Consider the following 22969-nt stretch of genomic DNA (forward strand, 5'->3'; position numbering starts at 1 on the left):
TCTCTCCTGCCCTTCCCTACCCTGCGAGCCCGTGGTTTTAACCCGTGGGTTTAAAGTGGGTTAAAACCACGGGCTCGCAGGGCTAAAAACTACAATTTTTTAAAAAAGTTTTTTTTAAAAAAATGGTCAAGATTTGGACGGGCATGTGCAGACCATCTACAGATTGTCTGTGCATATGCGGGGATCGCACAACAGCAATCCATGCCGGCAGATGGGGGCGTTCCTCCGATCTCCCCCATCTGCATATTTTAGTTTGAAAAATTTGTCGGACCTGCCCGGATTGGGCCCGATCAGGCAGATTCATGAATCCAGCCCATAGCCCTGTGTTTTGTGCATCTAGCCCTTAGTTCCTGCCCTCTAACACAGCATTTGGTTAACCTGTGAATTAGTGTGCATTGTCCTACCATCACAATAATAGCACACCTAATTTGCACATTAACTGCTTAAGGCACTTTAGTAAATTAAGCCCTTGTGTGGCAAATCCCAGCTGTGGATAATTTTCAAGCTAGCTGGGAGCTTGAAAGCAGTGTTGCCAGAATCCCCTTTAGGTGTTGTTGATGAAAGATACTATAGAAAGTTAATACTTTTTGTTTGGATGTTTTTGCAGGCTAGAGATGTATTGCCGGGAGCTCACAAAGAGGTTTCAAGATGTGTGGATAGTTTCTGGACCCCTTGCTTTACCGCAAATAGGAGAGGATGGAAAAAGGAGTGTTATTTATCAGGTGGGAAATTTTGTGTATGCACACAAATCCTTTGAATGGAATCACATTGGTCAACAACTTGCAGGACTACTATAAGCTCAGATCATGGTTTGCTAAAAACTAACTAATTGAAGTGCATTTCCGGTCCTATTAACTCTCCTCTTCCCCCCTCTTAAACTCATTCAATTTGTACCTCGCTTAATCTATTGTAAACCACATAGAACTTAACGGTATTGCGGTATCTAAACTGTTATTATTATTATTATTGGATATTCTGTAACTCACCCTTAAAAGTAACAGTGCTGACAATAATATACTTTTTGTATGTTAAATAATTTATATGGTTAATGCAAAGAAAGCCAAGTTTTTATTCAAACAGTGGTTTGGTTTGCTTCTGTTAATCTCTGTTAGTTTTCCACACCAGTCAGTAATAGGCGGTTGAGAAATTTTGTTAAATAAATAAATAAACTTCTAGGATTATCATCTGACCCTGCTGCAGGATTAGATCGGTCAAGATTTTCATGCTGCTCCTTTTTGTTCTGCAGTAGAGAATGACACAGGGACTGTTTACCGTGGTAAACCGTGGATCACCGCAGTAAATCTGCGGTAATGGGGACATTTGCAACTGGTTTACTGCAAGAATGGGGACAAGACCTTTCACCACCCCGTGGAAGCAGTGAAAAGTCTTACTCCTGTAGTAAAAAAAAAAATTGCGCCTATTTTACCTTCAGGAGCCAGCCATGCCACAATGAAGACAGAAGGAAACCAAAACTTGAGACCAATGTGATTTGAAGAATAAAATTACTAGACATCAAAAGGTAGGAAAAAATAAATTTATTTTATATTTTGTGATTAGAATATTTCAGATTTGAAATATGTATCCTGCTAGAGCTGGTATTAAACATAATTGAGGACCACACAGCCAAGGCTGTGCTTCTTTAGCTTCCAGCTGGCATGCGGCTCTCTCTCTGACCAGGGGGCAGTTGCCCTTGTTGCTCTCCCCTAACACTATTCCTGTCATGTGTGAGTGTGGTATTCTGTTAGCTTGATTTTTCTATGTAGCATTCTGTAGTAATTTGGTTTGTTCAGTTTTCACAATAGTGGAGGAGATCTTTGTGAAAGGGAGGGGAGACAGGGGTTTTGTTGCTCCTTGCTCGGTATTATTTGTGTTTATAAAATGACAAATTGTATAAAATAGTGTCTTTTTATACTTTAATAAAATAAGTTCAGTATAAAATCATAACTATTTGAGGCTTGTGCGGATTGGATCAGTTTGTAGGACGGGGAGCGAGCTTGCGGGACGGAGACTAAGCTCGCAGGGATGGGGACTGAGCACGCGGGGACGAGGCAGGGATGAGGACGAGCTCCCGGGGGTGGGAACGGTGATAAATATTTTCCCGTGTCATTCTCTATTCTGCAGCCACCATCTGGGTCTTCTTTTAAAGCATCCACTGCTTCAAAAGCTTGCATGAGGTTCGATGTTAATGCTTATCTATTTGCATAGAAAACATGCAAAAATGTTAGTGAAAGGGCAGGTTTTGCAAATAATCATGGAGAACTAATAGAAACTGATAGGATGAGACACAAAAAACTACCTGTGTTCACTACCGTTCTCTAGTACAGTGGTTCTCAACCCTGTCCTAGGGGACCCCCAGCCAGTCGGGTTTTCAAGATATCCCTAATGAATATGCATAAGACATATTTGCATGCCTGCCTCTTCCATTATATGCAAATCTCTCTCATGCATATTCATTAGGGATATTTTGAAAACCCGACTGGCTGGGGGTCCCTTAGGACAGGGTTGAGAACCACTGCTCTAGTACACCGTTTCTCAAGCTGGTTGGTAAAATCCTAAGGATGTCCTGAAAACCAGACTGGCTAGGGGTCACTGAGAACCAGTCTTCGACATAGAGCAATATAGGCTCATTGTCCAATTCCTAGTCTTAGGTTTACTGGACTATTGCAATTCCCTCTATCTGCCATGCCCAGCCAACATGCTAAAACAACTGCAGACTATACAAAACTCTCAGATTGATCTACTCACTGAGAAAATATGACCACATCACCACTGCTTACCTAGACTCACACTGGTTACCAATACAGGCATGAATTCAATTCAAACTTTACTGCCTATTATTCAAAGCATTAAATGGCTCTGCCCCCCCCCCACCTTAACAACCACCTAAATCAGATCCTCACTACTAGACAAAGAAGAACTCTGACCCCATTTACCTATCCTCCACTCAAAGGTACACAGCGCAAAAAGATGTTTGATAACCTACTTGCGACGCAAGCAGCAAAACTCGACCACTCCATTTCCAACCTGCTGACAACAATGAGCGACCTCAAAACATTTCAAAGAGAGATCAAAACCCTGCTATTCAAGAAATTTGTCCAGACACCTTAACTCTCACCCTCATTCCTCTCCTCCCTGGTAAAATCCCCTCTCAAAGCCTCCACTTCTCTGGTAATCTTTTCCTCTTCTAAATATCAACCAAGATTACAGTCCCCTAAAATATAAAGCTCCTGGAAATGTCCAGCTTTCCCAATTGTTATCCTATTTGTAATATTGCCTAGAAATGTCCACTTATCTTATTTGTTATCGAATTCGCAATTTCTCATGGAAATATCCAGCTTTCTTATCTCACTTGTAACAAAAAATTGTACCTATCCTGGAAATGTCCAGTTAGCTCTTTTGTAATCCGCCTAGAACTGCAAGGTACAGGTGGAATAGAAGTCACTAATGTAATGTAATGCTCTGGTACCTGTCTGGGAGGAAACTAGTGCTGGCCTGTACTGTTTCAATTACATTACATTTCTATTCCGCAAATTCACACTAAGGGTTGGATTGTATATATGTTGCCCAAATGTGCATGCATATTAAGTAATTAATGATCTCCATGACATCAATCTCCATGACATCAATAATTGATAATCAGCTATTGATGTTTATCCCAGGACAAGCAGGCATGATATTCTCACATGTGGGTGACGTCATCTACAGAGCCCCGATGCGGACAGCATTTCAAGCAAACTTGATTGAAGACTCAAGCTTGCTGTGCTGCATCACGCATGCGTGCCTCCTGCTCCACTAGAGGGCGCATCCCCTCCTCGTGGTCTCCAGTTCGTTTTTATCCGCAGTGCTAAGAAGTCTTGTTTTTTCCTAGCTTTGCCCCAAGTGCCTTTGCACCGCAATTTATTGTTTTTCATAGTTTAAAAGTCGCTGTGCGTATAGTTATTGTGGTTACTTCTTTTTCCTGCTCATCGCGTTTAACGCGCTTTTGTTCGCGACCCGGGGGCTCCCGGGTCGTCGCGGCCGCGTGGCCTGGTAGGCTGCGGTCGCCTGATTTTTTTCTATGTCCCGGCCTATTACCGGCTTTAAAAAGTGCACCAGGTGTGAGCGTCTATTATCGATCACAGACCCGCATCGCTGGTGCATCCTTTGCTCGGGGGCCGATCATCCGACCGAAACTTGCCCCCGGTGCGCAACCTTCCAACACCGGGCGCTCCGCCGCCGACGGGCGCGCATGGCGGACCTGTTTGCTGCCGACCAACCCTCGGCTTCGGCCCCGGCCTTGACCTCGGCCTCGGGTCCCTCGGCCCCGCCTCGGGACTCGACCTCGAAGACCCCGAGTTCTCAAAAGTCTTCGGCTCCGGGTAAGTCCCCTCTTCCTTCCTCAGGTTCTATGCCTTCGAAGAAGCCAACCTCGGGGACAATGGCCGGGCAAGGGGGGAGTTCCTTATCCACGGTCCCGGCGAAGCCCTTGAAGACCTCTGGGCGTGCTTCCACCACTCGGGAATGCTCAAAATCGAGATCGCTCTCGGTGGAGTGCACCGCGGCCTCGGACATGCCATCGATGCTGTCTGTGCCGGTGTTCCAGGATATGCTTCGGGCAATTATCACGACGGAGCTATCGGCTGCCTTGGCTCACCTTCACCCGGCCCCGACCTCGACCTCGCGTGCGCCGGACCAGCCTGAGCCCCGCGTCGAGACCCCTCGGGGCAAAGTGCGCCGTTTCCGCTGCCTCTCTTCTTCCTCAGATTCCTCTCCGAGGCACTCGAGGCGTTCGTCCCCGGCGGAGCTGCGTGGGGCGAAACGTAGATCGAAGCCCCTCGACTCCTCGGGCTGCCGACTTTCCAAAAAGGCCCGGAGTTCACCACCGACCCGAGGCCGCTCACCCTCGACTCGATCGGGGGGACCGCTACGGGTTACTGAGCTGTCTCTCGCTAACCCCAAGCTGTTACTGACTCCCCCGTGGTCCGGAGCTCCGGTCCGAGGCTCTAGGCTTTCGCCGAGGGAGTTCGTGGGAGAGGTCTCCGACCCGACATCGGTCGGTGCCCCTTACCCCGGCTTCGTCCCCGAGGGGCTCCTCGAGGCGACGCAGGTCCTCGACCCCGGAGCGCTTCCATAGCGCGTCCCCGGTGTCGGATCGAGGGTCCGAGCGAGAACCTCGCTATTCAAGGGAGGCTTCTCCTTCCTTCTCAGCGAAACGGAGGTCTCGTTCACCGTCCCCGCAAGGGGCCACGGGATCACACCGGCCTTCCTTTACGAGGTTTGTCCAGGACATGGGACGTGCCCTTGACTTGGACTTACAATCTGACTCGAGGTACTCCAAGGAATACCTGGCGGAGCTGGATATGTCTTCTCCGCCCCGAGAGTCCCTCCGGCTGCCACTGAACCCGGTGCTCCGGCAGACCCTCATCAGGAACCTCGAGACTCCTTACATGGTGACGGCCGTCCCATCTAAAATGGAGTCTAAGTACCGTACGGTGCCCTGCCTGGGGTTCGAGCAACCACAGTTGTACCACCAATCTTTACTGGTGGAGTCTTCTTTGAAGAAAGCTCACCCCTCTAGGGTATCCGCGGCGGTCCCTCCAGGACGCGAAGGCAGGACACTAGACAAATTTGGCCGCCGTTTGTATCAGAACTCTATGATGGCCTCTAGAGTCCTGAACTATACATTCACCTTTTCCTCTTATCTGAAACACCTTATTGGGCTGCTGAGCGCCTTCTCGGTGGATTTACCTGCCCCCCGCCAGGCAGCGTTTGGCCTCCTCCTCGAGGATTTTTCAAACCTCCGACTGCACCTGTTCCACGCCGCTTACGACGGCTTCGAACTTTCATCCAGGGTCACAGCCTTCGCTGTGGCCATGCGCCGGCTGGCGTGGCTGCGGCTGGTCAATATGGACCCTAACCTCCAGGATCGGTTAGCTAACTTCCTTGCGTCGGTAAGGAACTGTTTGACGACACTATCGAGGCAGCGACGAAGCGGCTATCGGAACACGAACGTTCTTTTGCTTCACTCGTCCGGCAAAAGCCTAAACCGCCGGTCTCTCGACCTTTTCGGGGATTGCCTCGTCGCTACCCCTAGAAGTCTACCCCAGCCTTTTCCAGACCACCGCCTCGGCGCCCCCAGACTCATTCTAGGGCTTTACCAAAATCGCAGCCTACTGCGCCTGCGTCCTTTTGTCGGGATGAGCGGACGGGGGCTGGCCCCCTCCGCGCCTCTGCCTGGCCTCCTTCCCATCGGGGGCCGCCTATGAGCCTATTACCCTCGCTGGGAAGCCATAACGTCGGACTCATGGGTCCTTGGCGTGATCTCATCAGGGTACTCACTCAACTTTCGAGAGGTTCCTCCCGACAGCCCACCAAGTGCGTGTCCCCCCAATCGAGCGCAGTTGTCCCTCCTCCTCTCCGAGGCACAGGATCTCCTTCGCCTACGGGCGGTGGAACCGGTCCCCCAAAAACAGAGGGGCCAAGGGTTTTACTCCCGTTACTTCCTGGTACCGAAGAAGATGGGAGACCTGCGCCCGATTCTGGACTTAAGGCGCCTGAACAAGTTTCTAGTGTGGGAAAAGTTTTGGATGCTTCCCCTTCCGATTCTTTACCCCTTGATCAACAAGGGCGATTGGCTCTGCTCCTTCGATCTGAAGGAGGCCTACACCCATGTTCCAGTGCACCCTGCTTGTCGCAGGTACCTGCGCTTTCAGGTGGGAGACCTCCATCTGCAATATCGTGTCCTCCCCTTCAGCCTGTCCTCGTCTTCACGAAGTGCCTCGTAGTGGTCGTGGCTGCCTTGCGCTCCCAGGGTCTGCAAGTATTCCCCTATCTGGACGATTGGTTGATCAAAGCCCCAACCAGGGAGGGGGTTATCTCAGTGACACTGACAGACTATTACTTCTCTTCAGAGTCTGGGGTTCGAGGTAAACTTTCCAAAATCCCAGCTGTGCCCCTCTCAGTCCTTACAATTCATCGGGGCGTCTTCGTTCCTTCCTCCCTCCTCAGCGTCTGGAGGCGCTGGTAAATCTGAGCCGACAGATCTTGAGGTCGACCTCTGTCTCGGCGCGACAAATGATGACGCTCCTCGGCCATATGGCCTCTACCGTCCACGTCACTCTGCTTGCCCGTCTTCATCTGCGGTTACCACAGTGGACTTTGGCCTCACAATGGCGTCAGGATCGGGACCCGATCAACCGCCCCGTGACAGTGACTCCTTCTTTGCAAAAATCGCTCCGTTGGTGGGCCGACTCTTCGAATCTTTCCAAGGGTTTGCTCTTTCTCGCCCCTCCACACCACAAGGTCCTAACCACGGACTCGTCGGAGTATGCTTGGGGGGCTCATGTGGACGGTCTCCGCACTCAAGGTCTGTGGTCAATAGAGGATCGTCGCTGCCACATCAACGTGCTGGAGCTTCGGGCCATTTACCTCGCCGCGGTGGCTTTTCAACACCTGCTTCACGACCGGGTGGTTCTCATCCGCACAGACAACCAGGTGGTGATGTACTACGTAAACAAGCAGGGAGGGATGGGGTCATGGTCCCTCTGCCAAGAGACTCTACATCTCTGGGAATGGGCGGTCTCCCAAAACATCCTCCTTCGAGCGGTTTACATACAGGGAGAGCAAAACTGTCTGGCGGACAGGCTCAGCCACCTCCTCCAGCCACACGAGTGGTCCCTGCATTCTCAGGTCCTGCGACAGGTGTTCGACACATGGGGGACTCCCCAGATAGATCTGTTCGCCTCCTCCGACAATCAAAAGCTGCCTCTCTTCTGTTCAAGGATATACTCCCCGGACCGTCTCGAGGCCGATGCCTTCCTCCTCGATTGGGAGGGGAAGTTCCTCTATGCATTCCCGCCTTTTCCTCTGATTCTGAGGACGCTGGTTCATTTGAAATTGGTGAGGGCCACTCTGATCTTGATTGCTCCTCGGTGGCCCCGCTAACCTTGGTTTTCCCTACTATTTCAACTCAGTGTCAGGGAGCCTCTACTTCTTCCTGTCTTTCCCTCTCTGCTATCTCAGAGTCGGGGCTCACTGTTACATCCCAGTCTTCAGTCTCTTCATCTGACTGCTTGGTTTCTTTCCCCCTGACTTCTCTCCCGGTATCTCAGTTGGTCAGGGAGGTGTTGGAGGCCTCTCGGAAAGTCTCGACTAGACTCTGCTATTTCCAGAAGTGGACTAGATTCTCGTCCTAGTGCTCCTCTCACCTCCAGGACCCGGTGTCGGTCCCTGTGTCTTTGGTTCTGGAGTATTTGCTTCATTTATCTCACTCTGGCCTGAAGACCAATTCCATTCGAGTACATCTTAGTGCGATTGCTGCCTTTCATCAGCCCCTGGAAGGGAAAGCTCTCTCACTCCATCCCTTGGTTTCTCGTTTCATGAAGGGTCTTTTGAATGTTCATCCTCCCCTCAAACCTCCTCCTGTGGTTTGGGATCTTAATGTGGTTCTGGCTCAACTAATGAAACCCCCATTTGAGCCTATGGATAAGTGTCATCTTAAGTTTCTCACTTGGAAAGTGATCTTCCTACTCGCACTCACGTCTGCTCGAAGAGTTAGTGAGCTGCAGGCTTTGGTGGCGGACCCACCTTTCACTGTATTCCATCATGACAAGGTGGTTCTCCGCACTCACCCTAAGTTTTTACCTAAGATGGTGTCTGATTTTCATCTCAACCAGTCCATTGTTCTGCCTGTGTTCTATCCCAAGCCCCACTCTCATCCTGGAGAGGTGGCGCTCCACACTCTTGACTGCAAGAGGGCGTTGGCCTTTTACCTTCAACGCAATCAGTCTCATCGGACGGTCCCCCAATTGTTTTTGTCCTTTGACCCTAACAGGTTGGGGCGCCCAGTTTCCAAGCGCACCCTGTCCAACTGGTTGGCTGCTTGTATTTCTTTCTGCTACGCTCAGGCTGGTCTAACGCTGCATGGTCGAGTTACGGGGCATAAAGTCCGAGCGATGGCAGCTTCTATAGCTTTCCTCGGGTCCACGCCTATTGAGGATATCTGCAAGGCTGCCACGTGGTCTTCGGTTCATACTTTCACCTCCCACTACTGCCTGGATACACTGTCCAGGAGCAATGGCCGGTTTGGCCAATCGGTTTTACGTAATCTCTTTTCTTGAATTGCCAACTTCCCTCCGCCCCTTTTCATTAGCTTGGAGGTCACCCACATGTGAGAATATCATGCCTGCTTGTCCTGGGATAAAGCACAGTTACAGGGACAGCAGGCATATATTCTCACAACCCGCCCACATCCCCGGGGTTGGTTTCTTTGCTGGATATGTGAACTGGAGACCACGAGGAGGGGATGCGCCCTCTAGTGGAGCAGGAGGCACACATGCGTGCTGCAGCACAGCAAGCTTGAATCTTCAATCAAGTTTGCTTGAAATGCTGTCCGCATCGGGACTCCGTAGATGACGTCACCCACATGTGAGAATATATGCCTGCTGTCCCTGGATAACACCTGTTACGGTAAGTAACTGTGCTTTACTGGTACTCATTAATATTTGTGTGCACATATGGCTGTGTGCTATTTTATAAGGCAGTGCGCCTATCTCCCATAATGTGTATCTTGAAGGGAAGCATGGCCATAGGAGGAGCGTGGCTGTGTCAGAGGTGTTCTGAAAATTTGCACACATACAAGGTGACCCAATAAGAGTGCAAGATTTAATTTAAAATTTTTTTTAATAAATCTTTATTAATTTTCAAAACTTCAAAAATGCAATACAATAAATGTAACACAATAATACAATTAAAAGCACATTCAACTTACATATATTTAGAAACAACCAATTTCACCCACCTACCCAGTGGTAATTCAATAAAGCATAAAAATATAGATCATCACAAAAACCTTACCCTATTCTAATTAATGATATCATCCCACCCACCCACCCTCACATATAAATACCCCAAAAAACAAAATTAAAATGGAAATAATCCCCCATCCCTCCCACCCTCCCCTGGATATGTACCAAAATAATCAAAAACTGACTCCCACTCAGAAACCTATTATATTGATGTAACATAAGATGTCAATGGACCCCCATATCAATTTAAATTTATTGCCATGCCCCAAACTCTCAGCGTTCATCCTTTCAAATCTTTAGCTGGAGCAAAGACTTGCCCACCAGAAAGGAAAATTTAACCACTTAGATTTGTTAGGACATCAGGCTGCCAGGTGGTATAAATTAATATCCGAGTTCTTGAATAAAAAAACCCAAAAATGGTCTGCGTGAAATTTGGAGCATTGAGATAAAGTAGTACATTTCTGCGTCTCGATGGCCACGACTTTGGACTTGGAGGATGAAATGTACAGCATCAGCATCCAAGACTTAATTTTTTAAATAAAATGCATAGTTTATTTGAAAATTGCAGATTTTTTTTAATTTTAGTATAAAGTACGTACATTGAGATTAAGGCCCTCTTTTACTAAGGTGCACTAACCAATTGGCACACACTAAACGCTAACGCGTGCATGTTAGTCTATATATGCGTTAGCGTTTAGCGCGTGCTAATTAGATTAGCTCGCGCTAATCAGTTAGCACACCTTAGTAAGTGTGGTGAGTCATGTCTCCCACAACACTGCTGGTACACTCTCTTGCTCTTTTGTCAAAATTTTTGACATTTTTACAAAATTGTGGCTCAGTTCCCACAATGGCGCATCAAAACTCCTCCTTCAGTTGAGGAATTGTTGGTTTGTTGGCTTAGATGCAAGGCTTAGCAAAACCCCAAAGAAAGAAGTTGCGAAATGTCAGATCACACGATCTCAGTGGCCAGTTCTGGTCGCAATTGCGTGACATGACATGGCCAGGAAATTTCTCTTGCAATAACTCAGTTATTTCACACACAGTGTGACAGGTTGTGCTGTCCTGCTGGAACCACATGTCTTCCAGATCCATACTGTCCAATTGAGACCACAAAAAACTCCCATTATCTTGCAATAACGCATGCCATTCACTATTAGTTCATCGCTGACTGCGTTTTCAAAGAAGTATGGCCTAATCACTCCAGCAACCCAAAATCCTGACTTGTGGTGCATTCGTTGGCTTTTCAAGAGTCAACTCAAGGATTCTCTTCGGCCCAAATCCAGTAGTTTTGTTTGTTCACATACCCATTAAGGTGAAAGTGCGCCTCATCACTAAAGATCTTTCATAAGAATTTGCTGCTTGGGATGGACCAACTGCTGTGAACAATGGAGAATCGAGGTTTTTGGACGCTTGGCAATAGAGAATGACACGGTGGTTGTTACCCGCGGCTAGCCAAAACGGTGCTGAATGAGAGAAACTGCATGCAGCTGAACACAGCTTGCAGGGAGAGCCTTTGCCTCAATGAACTGGAAATCTGGATTTCAAGTCTTCTGACTGACCCAGTGGTCTTACTACCATGCTAGAGACCTCCGCTACCTGTGGACACGTTGCACAAATGCCTGGCGGAGGAAAACAGTTTGGCACCAATCCTGATTACCCCTCAATGGAACCGCTCAGTCTGCACTTCATCCGACTAGTGGATGAACCTGGGATGAGCTAGCTTCCAAGGGAACGGTCCCAGAGCCCCGATCTGATGTGCAGACTGTCCAGGGGGCTAACTGTTTAGCAGGGAACCTCCCAGAAGCAGACGTTCTCCAATAGTCTGTGATCTCCCGCAATCAAGGATGTCTCTGCAGGGAACCTCCACAGCACAAGGGCGAAAACCGCAAATGAAAAATACTGAAAGATCACAAAATAAAACATGAGCAGAAAAGATAAGCTCCTACAGCCTGGTTTGTAAGAAGAAAGACTGCTGTACAGAGGAGCATGCTCAATGATGAGGTATGAGAGGGAGAGGGTAAAAGCCTCTGAAGTTTTGAGGCTTCTTACAGATCCTGGTGGGTGGAGGGAAATAACCCACTGGTCCCTGAATAAAGTGAGGATTTACAAGAAAGAAGATTAGCAAAGGTAAGAACCTAATCTTTTGTTTCATTCAGGTTTTTTGGAGATCGGAGGGAGTCAGTGACCACTGCGGGGAGAGGGGTCATTACTTAATCCCTCCAGTTGTATCTAGTCAGTTTGGGTATCTCTTTAGTACTTAGATGCTTTTAAAACAGGTCTAGCTCCAAATGTCTTAAGTTCCATCCTGAACTTCTTGGGAAAGCTTCGATTATCATCGCAAGACATCAAAGTCTAAGCACACCCAAACCCCGCCCATAACACACCTCCAACATGCCCCCTTGAATTTTGGATGCCAAATGGCTAGGAAGCCTCGCAAGACATCTAGAAAGTCAGTTTTGAAAATCAGCACTTGGAAGTTTTGGCGGAAAAAACAAATTAAGTATGCTTCATATGCATTAACCTTATAATCTATTTTTTGTATTTTATATTTTGGAAAGGGTTGGGATTATATTTGTTTTTAATGTTTTGTACTCTACCTTGAACTTGTAAGCTTAAGTAGTTATAAGTATATTAAATTAAATTGTTCCCTCTCATGCTTGCATTTGTCACTCTTTCCTTGACCCTATTCAATTAACAGCCTTAAAATAATGGAGCAAGAGGATGTCTTGCCTAGTTCTGCTTCCAACTGTTTTTATGCATGAGTGTCTCAGGGCTGATTACATGGGAAGGAGTGAAACGCTGCATTTAGCAGTGTAATGAGTATCTCAACTATTCTAATTAGGTTTAATTGGGGAGAAAGCCTTAAGGGGTTGCAAGTGATTAAAAAAACATATATTTAATTGTCTGACAGAGCATTGAGAGATACAGCGAGGAATAAGTCTGCAAAATTCTAAGGCAAAATATATAATAAGCTATGTTTATAGAATGGCAAATAGATGACAGCTTGCAAGGTGCCTTTTGCATTAAGGGTTCAGAAAATCTGTACCTGAAAAATGATTCCCAGTCTTTCAACATCAAAATTGAAATGAGGGAGATACATTTGAAGTAGGTAAACCTTAACAGTTCTTTTTAAATTTTAATCGGCTGTTGATGCATTATCTACTGCTGCAGGTTTTCTAAATCTGAAACTGTAGCCTAATAACCTGAATCCCAATCTCCTTCGGGGAATTCTTTTTCTAGAAATTCTTTTTCTAAAACAAGCTGAAAAGAGCACACTGAGTTGAAAATGCCAAGTGGTATCACATTGTGACTATTGGTAGCGCACAGCTCCTAACTCAAGTGAAATACCCAATTCTTGTACAATCCCACTTTATTTCGGGTCTAGTAGGAGTATATAATGGTCCCTGCCCTGGATGACTATGGCACGGAACAGTCTCGCCTGGTGGCTGTAACCTCTCTCTCTCTCTCCAGGGGTCTTCCCCTATGGATTTCAGAGTGGGTAATTTTGACGACGGCCATTGTGCAGACTGTTCCCATCTTGGGACCTCAGTGTGGTCTTGAGTGGCCTGGCCTGTGCTCTATACGAGCCTCTTTTGGAGGCCACCCTTCTTGACCTTAAGGAAAAGGCAATGTTTTTTGGTTGCTGTAGTCTCGGCAAGAAGGATCTCAGAATTGCAGGCTTTCTCCTGTGGGGAGCCATTTCTCTTTTTTACGGAGTCAGGTGTTTGTCTGTGCTTGGTTCCTTCCTTTCTTCTGAAGGTGGTTTCCACCTTGCATATTAATCAGGAACTTCCTCTGCCCACCTTTCAGCCTACGGGTTCGGCCAAACAGGATAAACTTTTGCACAAGCTGGATGTGCGGAAGGCCCTGCTCATATACCTGGAGAGGACTAATGAATACAGGCTTTCTGATCATCGAGGCGGGGCAGGCCAGCTTCCAAAGCTTCCATTGTCAGATTGATCCGCATGGCAATTTCATCTTCCTACATTGCCTGTGGGAAACAGCCGCCTATTTCTCTTGCAGCACTTTCCATGAGAAGCCTAGTGATCTGGACAGAGTCTCAGGCTGCTTCATCTGATGAAATCTGTAGAGCAGCTATTTGGGCTACTCTTCATACTTGTACAAAATTCTACAGAGTGGATGTGGCAGCTCAAGAGTCTGCTGCCTTTGGGCCCTCAGTTCTACAGACAGACTCGTCTGTCTCACCCTAGATGTCTGGCGCAGCTTTGGTACATCAGCTACAGTACGAACTCCTGTGTATCCACAATGGAAGCACAGATTAGATCCTTACCTTGTTAATCTGGGTTCTGTTAGGATACACAGGAGTCCATACTACCTCCCCTTTGTGGATTGTTGTGATTCGTCTGTTTTCTGCTTCGGACATTACCGGTGTCCGTCTCAGGACCTCTGCTACTATACTTAAGATTAAGAAAAGATATGTTTCAGGTACTGGGGGTTTCCCTTTCTTGTTCCTTAGCCCCTGCTTAGCAGATTGGCTCTTATGAGTAGTTGCTCTTGTAAGTGAGTTATTATTCAATGTTTGCTTGTTAAATGTTTATTGATTGAGTGATACAGGGCATGGAAAACTTTTCGTATGCTGAGAGACTGGAGAAGCTGGGGCTCTTTTCCCTGGAAAAGCGGAGACTTAGAGGGGATATGATAGAAACTTACAAGATCATGAAGGGTATAGTGAAGGTAGAGAGAGACAGATTCTTCAGACTGGCGGAGGCAACAAAGACTAGAGGGCACTCGGAAAAATTGAAGGGAGACAGATTCAGAACAAATGCTAGGAAGTTCTTCTTCACTCAGAGGGTGGTGGACACCTGGAATGCGCTTCCAGAGAAGGTGGTAGAGCAGAGTACGATTTTGGGCTTCAAAATGGGCTTGGACAAGTTCCTGAAAGAAAAGGGGATTGAAGGGTACAATTATAGGGTTACTATACAATGCAAAATGCTTTAGAGTAATAGATCGCTTACAGGTCATTGTCCTGGGGGCCGCCTCGGGAGCGGATTGCTGGGCGTGATGGACCTATGATCTGACTCGGCAGAGGCGATGCTTATGTTATGTTTATTGATCATTGTTCTATTTTCTAAGTTTCAGAGCAGAATGTTTCTTGCCAGGGAAGTTCCCTGTGCCTCTCCTTCTTTTTTCTTATGTTTCATTGGAGTTCAGTTGCTTTGGTACCAACTGAGGAGGGTGCTGTGCTCCACTTCATAAAGGGTGGAGTTTCAGGTTGTTAAAGTGATACAGTTCTGCGGTTTGCGGGAAATGGGAATCAACTGCTATAATATGGACTCCTGTGTATCCTAACAGAACCCAGATTAACAAGGTAAGAACCTAATCTCGGTTCTTGAGATTCATCTTAATATTCTTCCTCTATATAAGATGTTTTCTTGACACTTCAAGAGACTAACTGAAGGCTCTAAGGTGCAGATAGGTGCTGTACAGCGCACAGGAAAAATTTTACAAAAATTACTCATCTAGTTTAGAGTTACCAATAATGGCTCCAGAAAATGGAGGACAGATTGAGACATTGCTTTCAATGAAAGTAAAACCTGGATAATTCAATCTGTCCTCCTTTTTCTGGAGCCATATGGTAACCCTAATCTAGCTTCAAAATTTTGTTCCCTGTAGTTTTATGATATATAAATGTTAATTTTAAAGCTATATCCCAAGATACACAAACGCTTTGAATAATGTATTTGTGCGAGAGTACTGACTGACCACTTTGTAAAAATCAGTCGAGGTGACTCTGTAACTACATGACATAATTTTTCATTGATTGTATAGCGTATCCATTTAAATTATTGATTAACTCATAGCTAACTGGTTTGTTTATGACATAAACCATTGGATCAATGTTGGGGGAATACGTTCAATTAAAATGCTGTACAACTTCCAAGAAAGCACTCACTCTTCAAACCTCAAACCCATAAAAGAATGCATGTTTTGTTTTGTTTTTCCATATTTTTGTACACAATTTTTTTAGTAGCTGTTATGATAAAAGGAGGTTAGAATACAATACCATTTGCTTAATTTTTTTTTTCATTAGACTAGATAGTAAATAGAGAGTAATTTTTAATTGTGGTATTTAAAAGAAATAATTAGATTACAAGCAGTGGCTTAACTTTTAAGTTTGTTTTCGTTATGGCTGTGCTTTAGACTGTGGGCTGTGTGCTGAGGTTTAGAATTCAGATACTGTAATTGTAATTAGCAGCTCGGACTATGACTAACTAATTAGCAGCAAAACCATGACTGAGATTCTCTATAAATTTTCATTCCTGGAAGGGAAGCTAGTAACTGAAGGAGGACCCTTTATGGTCACTATTTTACCTTTACATAGTTATTTTGGCTTAACTAGGAGGAATATCATTATCTGCAAAGAACCTAGTGCTTATCCCAGGACAAGCAGGCAGCATATTATCACATGTGGGTTATATCATCCACGAAGCCCAGTACGGACAGTGTGTACTCACTTTAATTTCTTAGAAGTCTCAAGACTGCCCATACCGCATATGTGCTTGTGCCTTTACGCCCGACGTTGGCTCGCAGGACCATCAGTTCTTAGTTTATCCCAGGACAAGCAGGCAGCCTATTCTCACATGTGGGTGACGTCATCCACGGAACCCATATGCGGACAGCCTCGCAAGCAGACTTGCTTGAAGAAACTCAGAAGTTTTGAGTCTGCTGCACCGCGCATGCACGAGTGCCTTCCCGCCCAGCACAGGGCGTGTCCCCTCGGTGCTCAGTTTTCCACGGAGCCGAAAAGTCCGTCTTTGATTCTCTGTGCTGAACTTAGTTCGCTTCGTGCCTTCTCTCAACGCGGCTTGTGTTTTATTTCTTATTATCGTGTAGCTGTGTTTTTCTTTTGGTCTTTGTAAAAATAAGAACATAAGAAATGCCTTCTCCGGATCAGACCTAGGTCCATCTAGTCCAGCGATCCGCACACGCGGAGGCCCATTTAAGTACTCCTTTATGGAGACCCGGTTTTCCCGTAACCCTCAATATGATAAAAGTTGAATTTTTTTCGTCGAGTGATGGGGCTTGTTGCACACCCTCAGCCTGTGGGCTTCGACTTTAGCGGCAGCTATTTTTCCTTCTATGTCCCGGCCAGTCACGGGCTTCAAGAAGTGTAGCCAGTGCCAGCGTGTGATCTCCCTCACTGACCTACATCACTGGTGCCTTCAGTGTTTGGGGCCTGACCATTGCCCGGAATCGTCCGTTCGCTGTGCTACCCTTCAACCTCGAGCCCTCAAACATGGTCGAGTTCAAGTGGAGAAGATTATCAGTATGGAAACCCCTATTACACCTTCAACCTCGACCTCTGACTCGGTCAGGCCTGCTACGGGGTGTCCTCCTGCCTCCACTACTTCAACCTCAACTCTCATCATACCTTCCTTGTTTGGAATGTCCTCAACCTCGAGAAAATCTGCCAAGTCTTCTCCTGAGCTTCCCTCAGGTCAGATACCTCAGCAGACAGTTCCAGCGGTGGTCCTCAAGCTCCCTAAACATCATTCCTCCAAGTTGAAGCATTCTTTCTCTTCGTCCTCGGAGCCTTTAGCCTCAGCAAGTGGTCCAGTTTCAGACTCGGATCCACAATTGCAGGCTACCATCCAGACCATTTTAGAGCGGGAATTTGTTCAGTTACTGACCAAATACAGTCCTGCCTCGACTCTGCTTCCTGCAGTCTAGCCTGGGCACTCAGCAGTCTCACAAGAGATGCCTTGAGCTGAATCTACACACTCTATGCAAGGAGTCCAGTCTTTGTGAGTGTCTCGTTTGGAATCCTCACACTCCATACAAGGAGCCAAGTCTTTGGAAATGCTTAGAAATTCCTCGATTCAAACCACAGAGTCTATGGGACTTTGATCTACAGTTTCCAGCCCTATATCTTCACATAAGGCATTGCCTGTTTCGAGGCACAAGGCAAAGTCTCCTTGACCTCGCACAAGACCTGCTTCCAGGCAGCACTCTCATTGCAGGTTGAGGCACTCATCAAGGCGCAGGTCCTCCTCCAGGGAGAAGCCTTCCTCGTCCAGGCCTTCCAGCTCTTTAGGGCCTCCAACTCCTTGATCCAGGACACCAATAGCAGAACCTGAGGGCTCCGCTTCTTCCAGTGCTTCGGCCTGGTCCGTTTATTCGCTGGGATATCAGTACTCCAGAGAGGCCTCACCTTCGTTCTCCACTCGAGGCGCCTGGAGGTCATCGAGTCCCTCGCAGAGCAGGGAAGGCAGGAGAGATCGGGGCCTGGGGGGTGTCTGGCAGATCTCTCTTGCCTGCTCCCGGATTCTCCTGCTCTCTTCCGCCTCTTCCCGCTTTAAAACCACAGGCTTGCACTGCAGGGAACGGTGACAGAGAGCAGGAGAGTCTGGGAGCAGGCAAGAGAGATCTGGGCTGGGCCCTGACAGCAGTGACAGGAGGCTGCTTCTCCTGTCACTACTGTCAGGGTGTGCGCATGAGCGGAGATCGCTCTGGCCGTGGGTAGGGGGCGTGTTAACGATCGTCCCCATTTACATGTAGGCTTTACTGAATCAGTCGGCTGGCATGCAATAGGAAATGGATCGTGCACGGTTTGGAGGTTTAGTGAATCTTGCCCCATGTCCTTTGTCTTATCTTAATAGGTGTGCTTAACACCTTCTGACTTCTGTTTGTCCAGTCCTTGCTTTTGTAATAGGTGCATTTAACACAAAAAATTAGCTTCTATTGTTCAGACTGGGATAGTTCATCTGAAGGCAGTTGGCTTTTGTGTTCTATTGAATGGGGCATGTAACACCTTTCTAACAGATGGCTGCTGGCCCAAAGACCACATCAGAGATTCCCTTTTTAAATCCATCAAAACCATCTTAACTCCAAGAAGAATTATAAAACCATATCATTTTTACTTTAAATAAATGATCTATTGGGTCAGGCAATAATTCAAATTCATAACCCCAGCAACATTAACTATAAAATATAAGATCATTTCATGCTACAGCGCCAGCGACCACCCCCTACTTACATCATTGGTAGCCTCTCCTTCAAATTTAGTTCTACCTGTGGCGCAAAGGAGCACGTTCAAGGACTAGGTACGGCTTCTTATTATGCTCCTTTGTGCCCTCTCAGCCCTCTTCCACTATATCAGTGATTCCCAACCCTGTCCTGGAGGAACACCAGGCCAATCGGGTTTTCAGGCTAGCCCTAATGAATATGCATGAGAGAGATTTGCATATGATGGAAGTGATAGGCATGCAAATTTGCTTCATGCATATTCATTAGGGCTAGCCTGAAAACCCAATTGGCCTGGTGTTCCTCCAGGACAGGGTTGGGAACCACTGGACTATATCATGCCACTCTCTTACTTAGTCAAACTCTTCTCTCTCTTTTTCTACAGTCTGTCCATTCTTTTTTGTCCAACTTCCTCCAGTATGAGCTCCCAAATTCCAGTTTTCTGGGGACATCGGCCCCTTCCTCAGCCCTCCTCCACAAACATAGCACGTCTCAGATGTCTATCTTCTATTCCTCTAATCTCACCCTCCCCCATTCCTCTCCAAACTTCAATCTCCTCATCTGATATCAAACTTGGACTTCTAAATGTTCGCTCTATCAAGAGTAAGTACCACCTGGTACATGATCTCATTCTGCAACATAATTTAAATATTCTTTGCCTTACTGAAATCTGGCTATCGGAAGGGGAAGATGCCTATCTGCACCAAGCCTGTCCAAATAATTTCCCTTTCAAACCTTTTTACTGTACTCAAGACTGGAGGAGGTGTTGCTGTCATCTATCACTCTTCTTTTTCCCTTAATTTTGAATAACCTAGCATCTCCTGCTCATTCGCAGAGATTCTTCAATTTACTCTTCCCAATCCTCACCCTCTTCATTTTCAACTCCTATATTTATCTCCCCTAATTACAAGAGATCTACTGACATCCCTCCAATCTATCATGCTAGACTTTTGTATCTCTCATGAGTATCCAATTATATTAGAAGACTTTAATATCCATTTTGATGTTCCCAATAACCCGCTCACCTCTGATAATACACTAACCCTTCTCATTCATAACTCTTCCAACTCAGCTGGTCACACCATTGATATGATCTTTGCCCCAAACTCTCTTTCCACATAGTTTAAAAATCTACAAACTTTCTTCCTTAGACAGACCATTCCTTAATTAGGCCTAGATTCACAAAGCAAACTGATCATGTACCGATTGGTTTGCGACCCCATTACGACCAAATTTCACTCCAGCCTGATTTACATTACATTACATTACGGATTTCTATTCCGCCTATACCTTGCAGTTCAAGGCGGATTACAAAAGATTTGTCTGGACATTTTCCAGTGAAGATACAATTTTTTTTTTTTTTTTTAAACATAGGGAGATAGCTGGATAGAATCCTATGGGAACTTAAGGGATGGATATTAAACTGACAGTGCAGAACTGTGAGAAAGAGACAAATGGAATACAGTTAGAGAGGGTAAGATTACAATCTATTTTTGGGGTTTGTTTACTTGGAAGGTGTTTAGGTGGTTAATTTGGGGGAGAATTATCTGGAGGTAGGTGAATCTTCTGGAGGTAAGAGAGGAGGGGTTAAGATATTTGGATGTATTTTTTGAAAAGCAGGGTTTTGATTTATTTTCGGAATGTTTTGAAGTTGTCTGATATTGTCATCAGATTGGAGATGGAATGGTTGAGTTTTGCTGCTTGTGTTGCCAGAAGGTTGTCAAACATTTTCTTGCGTTGTGTGCCTTTGAGTGGAGGGAAGGCGAAAGGGTTCGAGGTTCTTCTGTGTCTTGAGGTGGAGATCTGGTTTAAGCGGTTGTTTAGATAGGAGGGGGAAGAGCCGTGTAACGCTTTGAATACTAGGCAGTGGAATTTAAATTGAATTCGTGCTTGTATGGGTAGCCAGTGAGAGTCTAAGAAGGCAGTTGTTAAGTGATCGTATTTTCTAAGTGAATAGATCAGTCTGAGGGCGGTGTTTTGTATGGTCTGGAGTTGTTTTATCATGGTGGCTGGACAAGGAAGATATAGGGAGTTGCAATAATCCAGCAGACCTAAGACTAGGGATTGGACGATTAGTCTGAATTGTGCTTGGTTGAAGAATTTTCTGATTTTACGTAGATTTCTCATGGTTAGAAAAGCTTTCTGGGTCGTCTTGTTGATCTGGGACTGCATTGTGCAACATCTGTCTATCGTAACTCCGAGGAGTTTTAGTTCGGGTTGTATTGGGTATTTGGTATTTTTGATTTTCAGTTCGGTGATGGTAGGAGTTTGGGCCTTTTCGAGCAAAAGGAATTTTGTTTTTTCAGAGTTTAGTTTTAGTTTGTGATCCATCATCCATTTTTCTACTGTATCTAAGGTTGTTTCTAGCTTTGTTGTGGTGGCGGTCTCTGATGGGTCGAAAGGGAGGAGTATGGTGATGTCGTCAGCATAGCTGAAGGATGTGACATCTAGGGTATCAAGAGTGGCTCCTAGGGAGGAGATAAAGAGGTTGAAGAGCGTAGGTGAAAGAGGTGATCCTTGTGGAACTCGGCAGGGATTTGCCCATGGCTCTGATTTGATATCATTGTATTTTACCCTGTAGGTTCTAGATTTGAGGAACCCTTGAAACCATTTGTAGACCTTGCCTGAGATTCCTATGGCGTCGAGAATCTGTAGTAATAAGGTGTGGTCAACTAGGTCAAATGCTGCGGAGAGGTCTAGTTGTATTAATATCATTTTTTTTCCTTTGCTAATGTGTTGCCGGGCTGTATCTAGTAATGTGACAAGTAGAGTTTCTGTACTATGGTTAGTTCGGAATCCTGATTGTGATGGGTGGAGTAGGTTATGTTTTTCCAGGTATTCGGTGAGGTATTGTGCAACTAGGCCTTCTATTATTTTAACGTACATTGGTATTGAGGCAATAGGTCTATAGTTGGAGGGGCTATCTATTGGGCCTTTGTGATCTTTTAGGATTGGGGTGATTAAGATCTCTCCTAGGTCCTGTGGGAATTGGCCTTCTGTCAATGTGGTTTGAATCCATAGCATGAAGTTGGTTTTGAATGTGGTGGAGGCGTTTGATAACAGGTAGGTGGGGCAATTATTTAGGTCGCTGGAAGTATGGCTGTATTTATTGTAGAGTCGGATCATATTCGACCAGAGTAGGATTGGGAAGTCGGACCAGCTTCTGTCTGCTACGATGGCTTCGCCTGTTGAAGGGTTTGTTGTTATCTTTTCTAGATGGGTGTGTGTGTTGATGAATGTGGATCTGATATTGGTAATCTTGTTTTTGAAATGGTCGGCTAGGTGGATGGCTGTTGGTGGGTGGATACCTTGGGTGGAAAGGTAAGGTTTGGTATCAGTGAGGTTCTTCACTAGATTAAATAGCTTTTTTGTGTCTGGGGTTTTTGTGCCTATCATTTTGGAGTAGTAGGCTTTTCGTTTTTCCTTGAGTTTGGTTTTGTATTGGTTAATTTGGTTTCTCCATGCAGTTTTAGTGTGTTCTAAGTTCTTATTTTATTTCCAGTCTCTTTCTAGTTGTCTGCAGAGCTTTTTAGACTGGAGAAGTTCGGAGTCGAACCATTTATCAGAAGGTCTGCATATTTTGAATTTTAGTTTTTCTGGGGCTAGCTCATTTAGAATGGATTCGCTTATGGATCTCCATTGGGATACGAATTCGTTGGGGGCTATGTTGGTGGTGGCGTGGTCTGCTTTATCCCAGAATATAGAGGGTTCGATTTTTTGGCGTGCTTTGAAGGAGGTTTTTTTTTGGTGGTTGTTTGTTAATGCTTTGAGGCCAGTTGATGTCAAAGGTGTATTTATAGTGATCTGACCAGAGGGAGGGGTGCCATGCTCCGTTTGAGATATTGATTTTGGGTTTGTGAGGGTGTTGGGTCATGTAAGCAGCGAGATCTAATTGGTGGCCTTTTTCGTGTGTGGATTGGGGATTGAGGATCTGGTAGTTCAGTGCATTGAGGTATGAGAGTAAGGTTATTACTTGTTTTGAGGTGTGATCTTCTAGATGGAGGTTTACATCTCCTAGGAGAAGGTTGTGAAGTGATGTTAGGGAGTTCTGGTAGATAAATTCTTCGAGAGCTTGTTTGTTGTCATTCCATTTTCCTGGTGTTGAGTAACAGAGGATGCATGTTAGAGTTCCTATGAGAGAATCATCGGATAGTTGACAAGCTAGGAGATCTAGGTGGGGGGTGGAGTGTTTGTCTAGG

At 46.0% G+C, this 22969-nt stretch overlaps 1 protein-coding gene across 2 annotated transcripts in view; it reads left to right on the plus strand.

The window, feature by feature from the left end:
* Nucleotides 1-22969, plus strand: part of EXOG (exo/endonuclease G) — a 42562-nt gene that overhangs the window by 13506 nt on the left and 6087 nt on the right. For both annotated transcript variants that reach the window (XR_004538188.1, XM_033931709.1), the window contains exon 5: nt 608-722. Coding sequence is in view for 1 of the 2 variants with exons in the window: in XM_033931709.1 (XP_033787600.1) it covers nt 608-722 (115 nt within the window). In the remaining variant the exon portion in view is untranslated. The remainder of the gene's footprint in view (nt 1-607; nt 723-22969) is intronic.

This window comes from Geotrypetes seraphini, chromosome 2 (assembly GCF_902459505.1).
Source record: "Geotrypetes seraphini chromosome 2, aGeoSer1.1, whole genome shotgun sequence".
Lineage (NCBI taxonomy): Eukaryota > Metazoa > Chordata > Amphibia > Gymnophiona > Dermophiidae > Geotrypetes > Geotrypetes seraphini.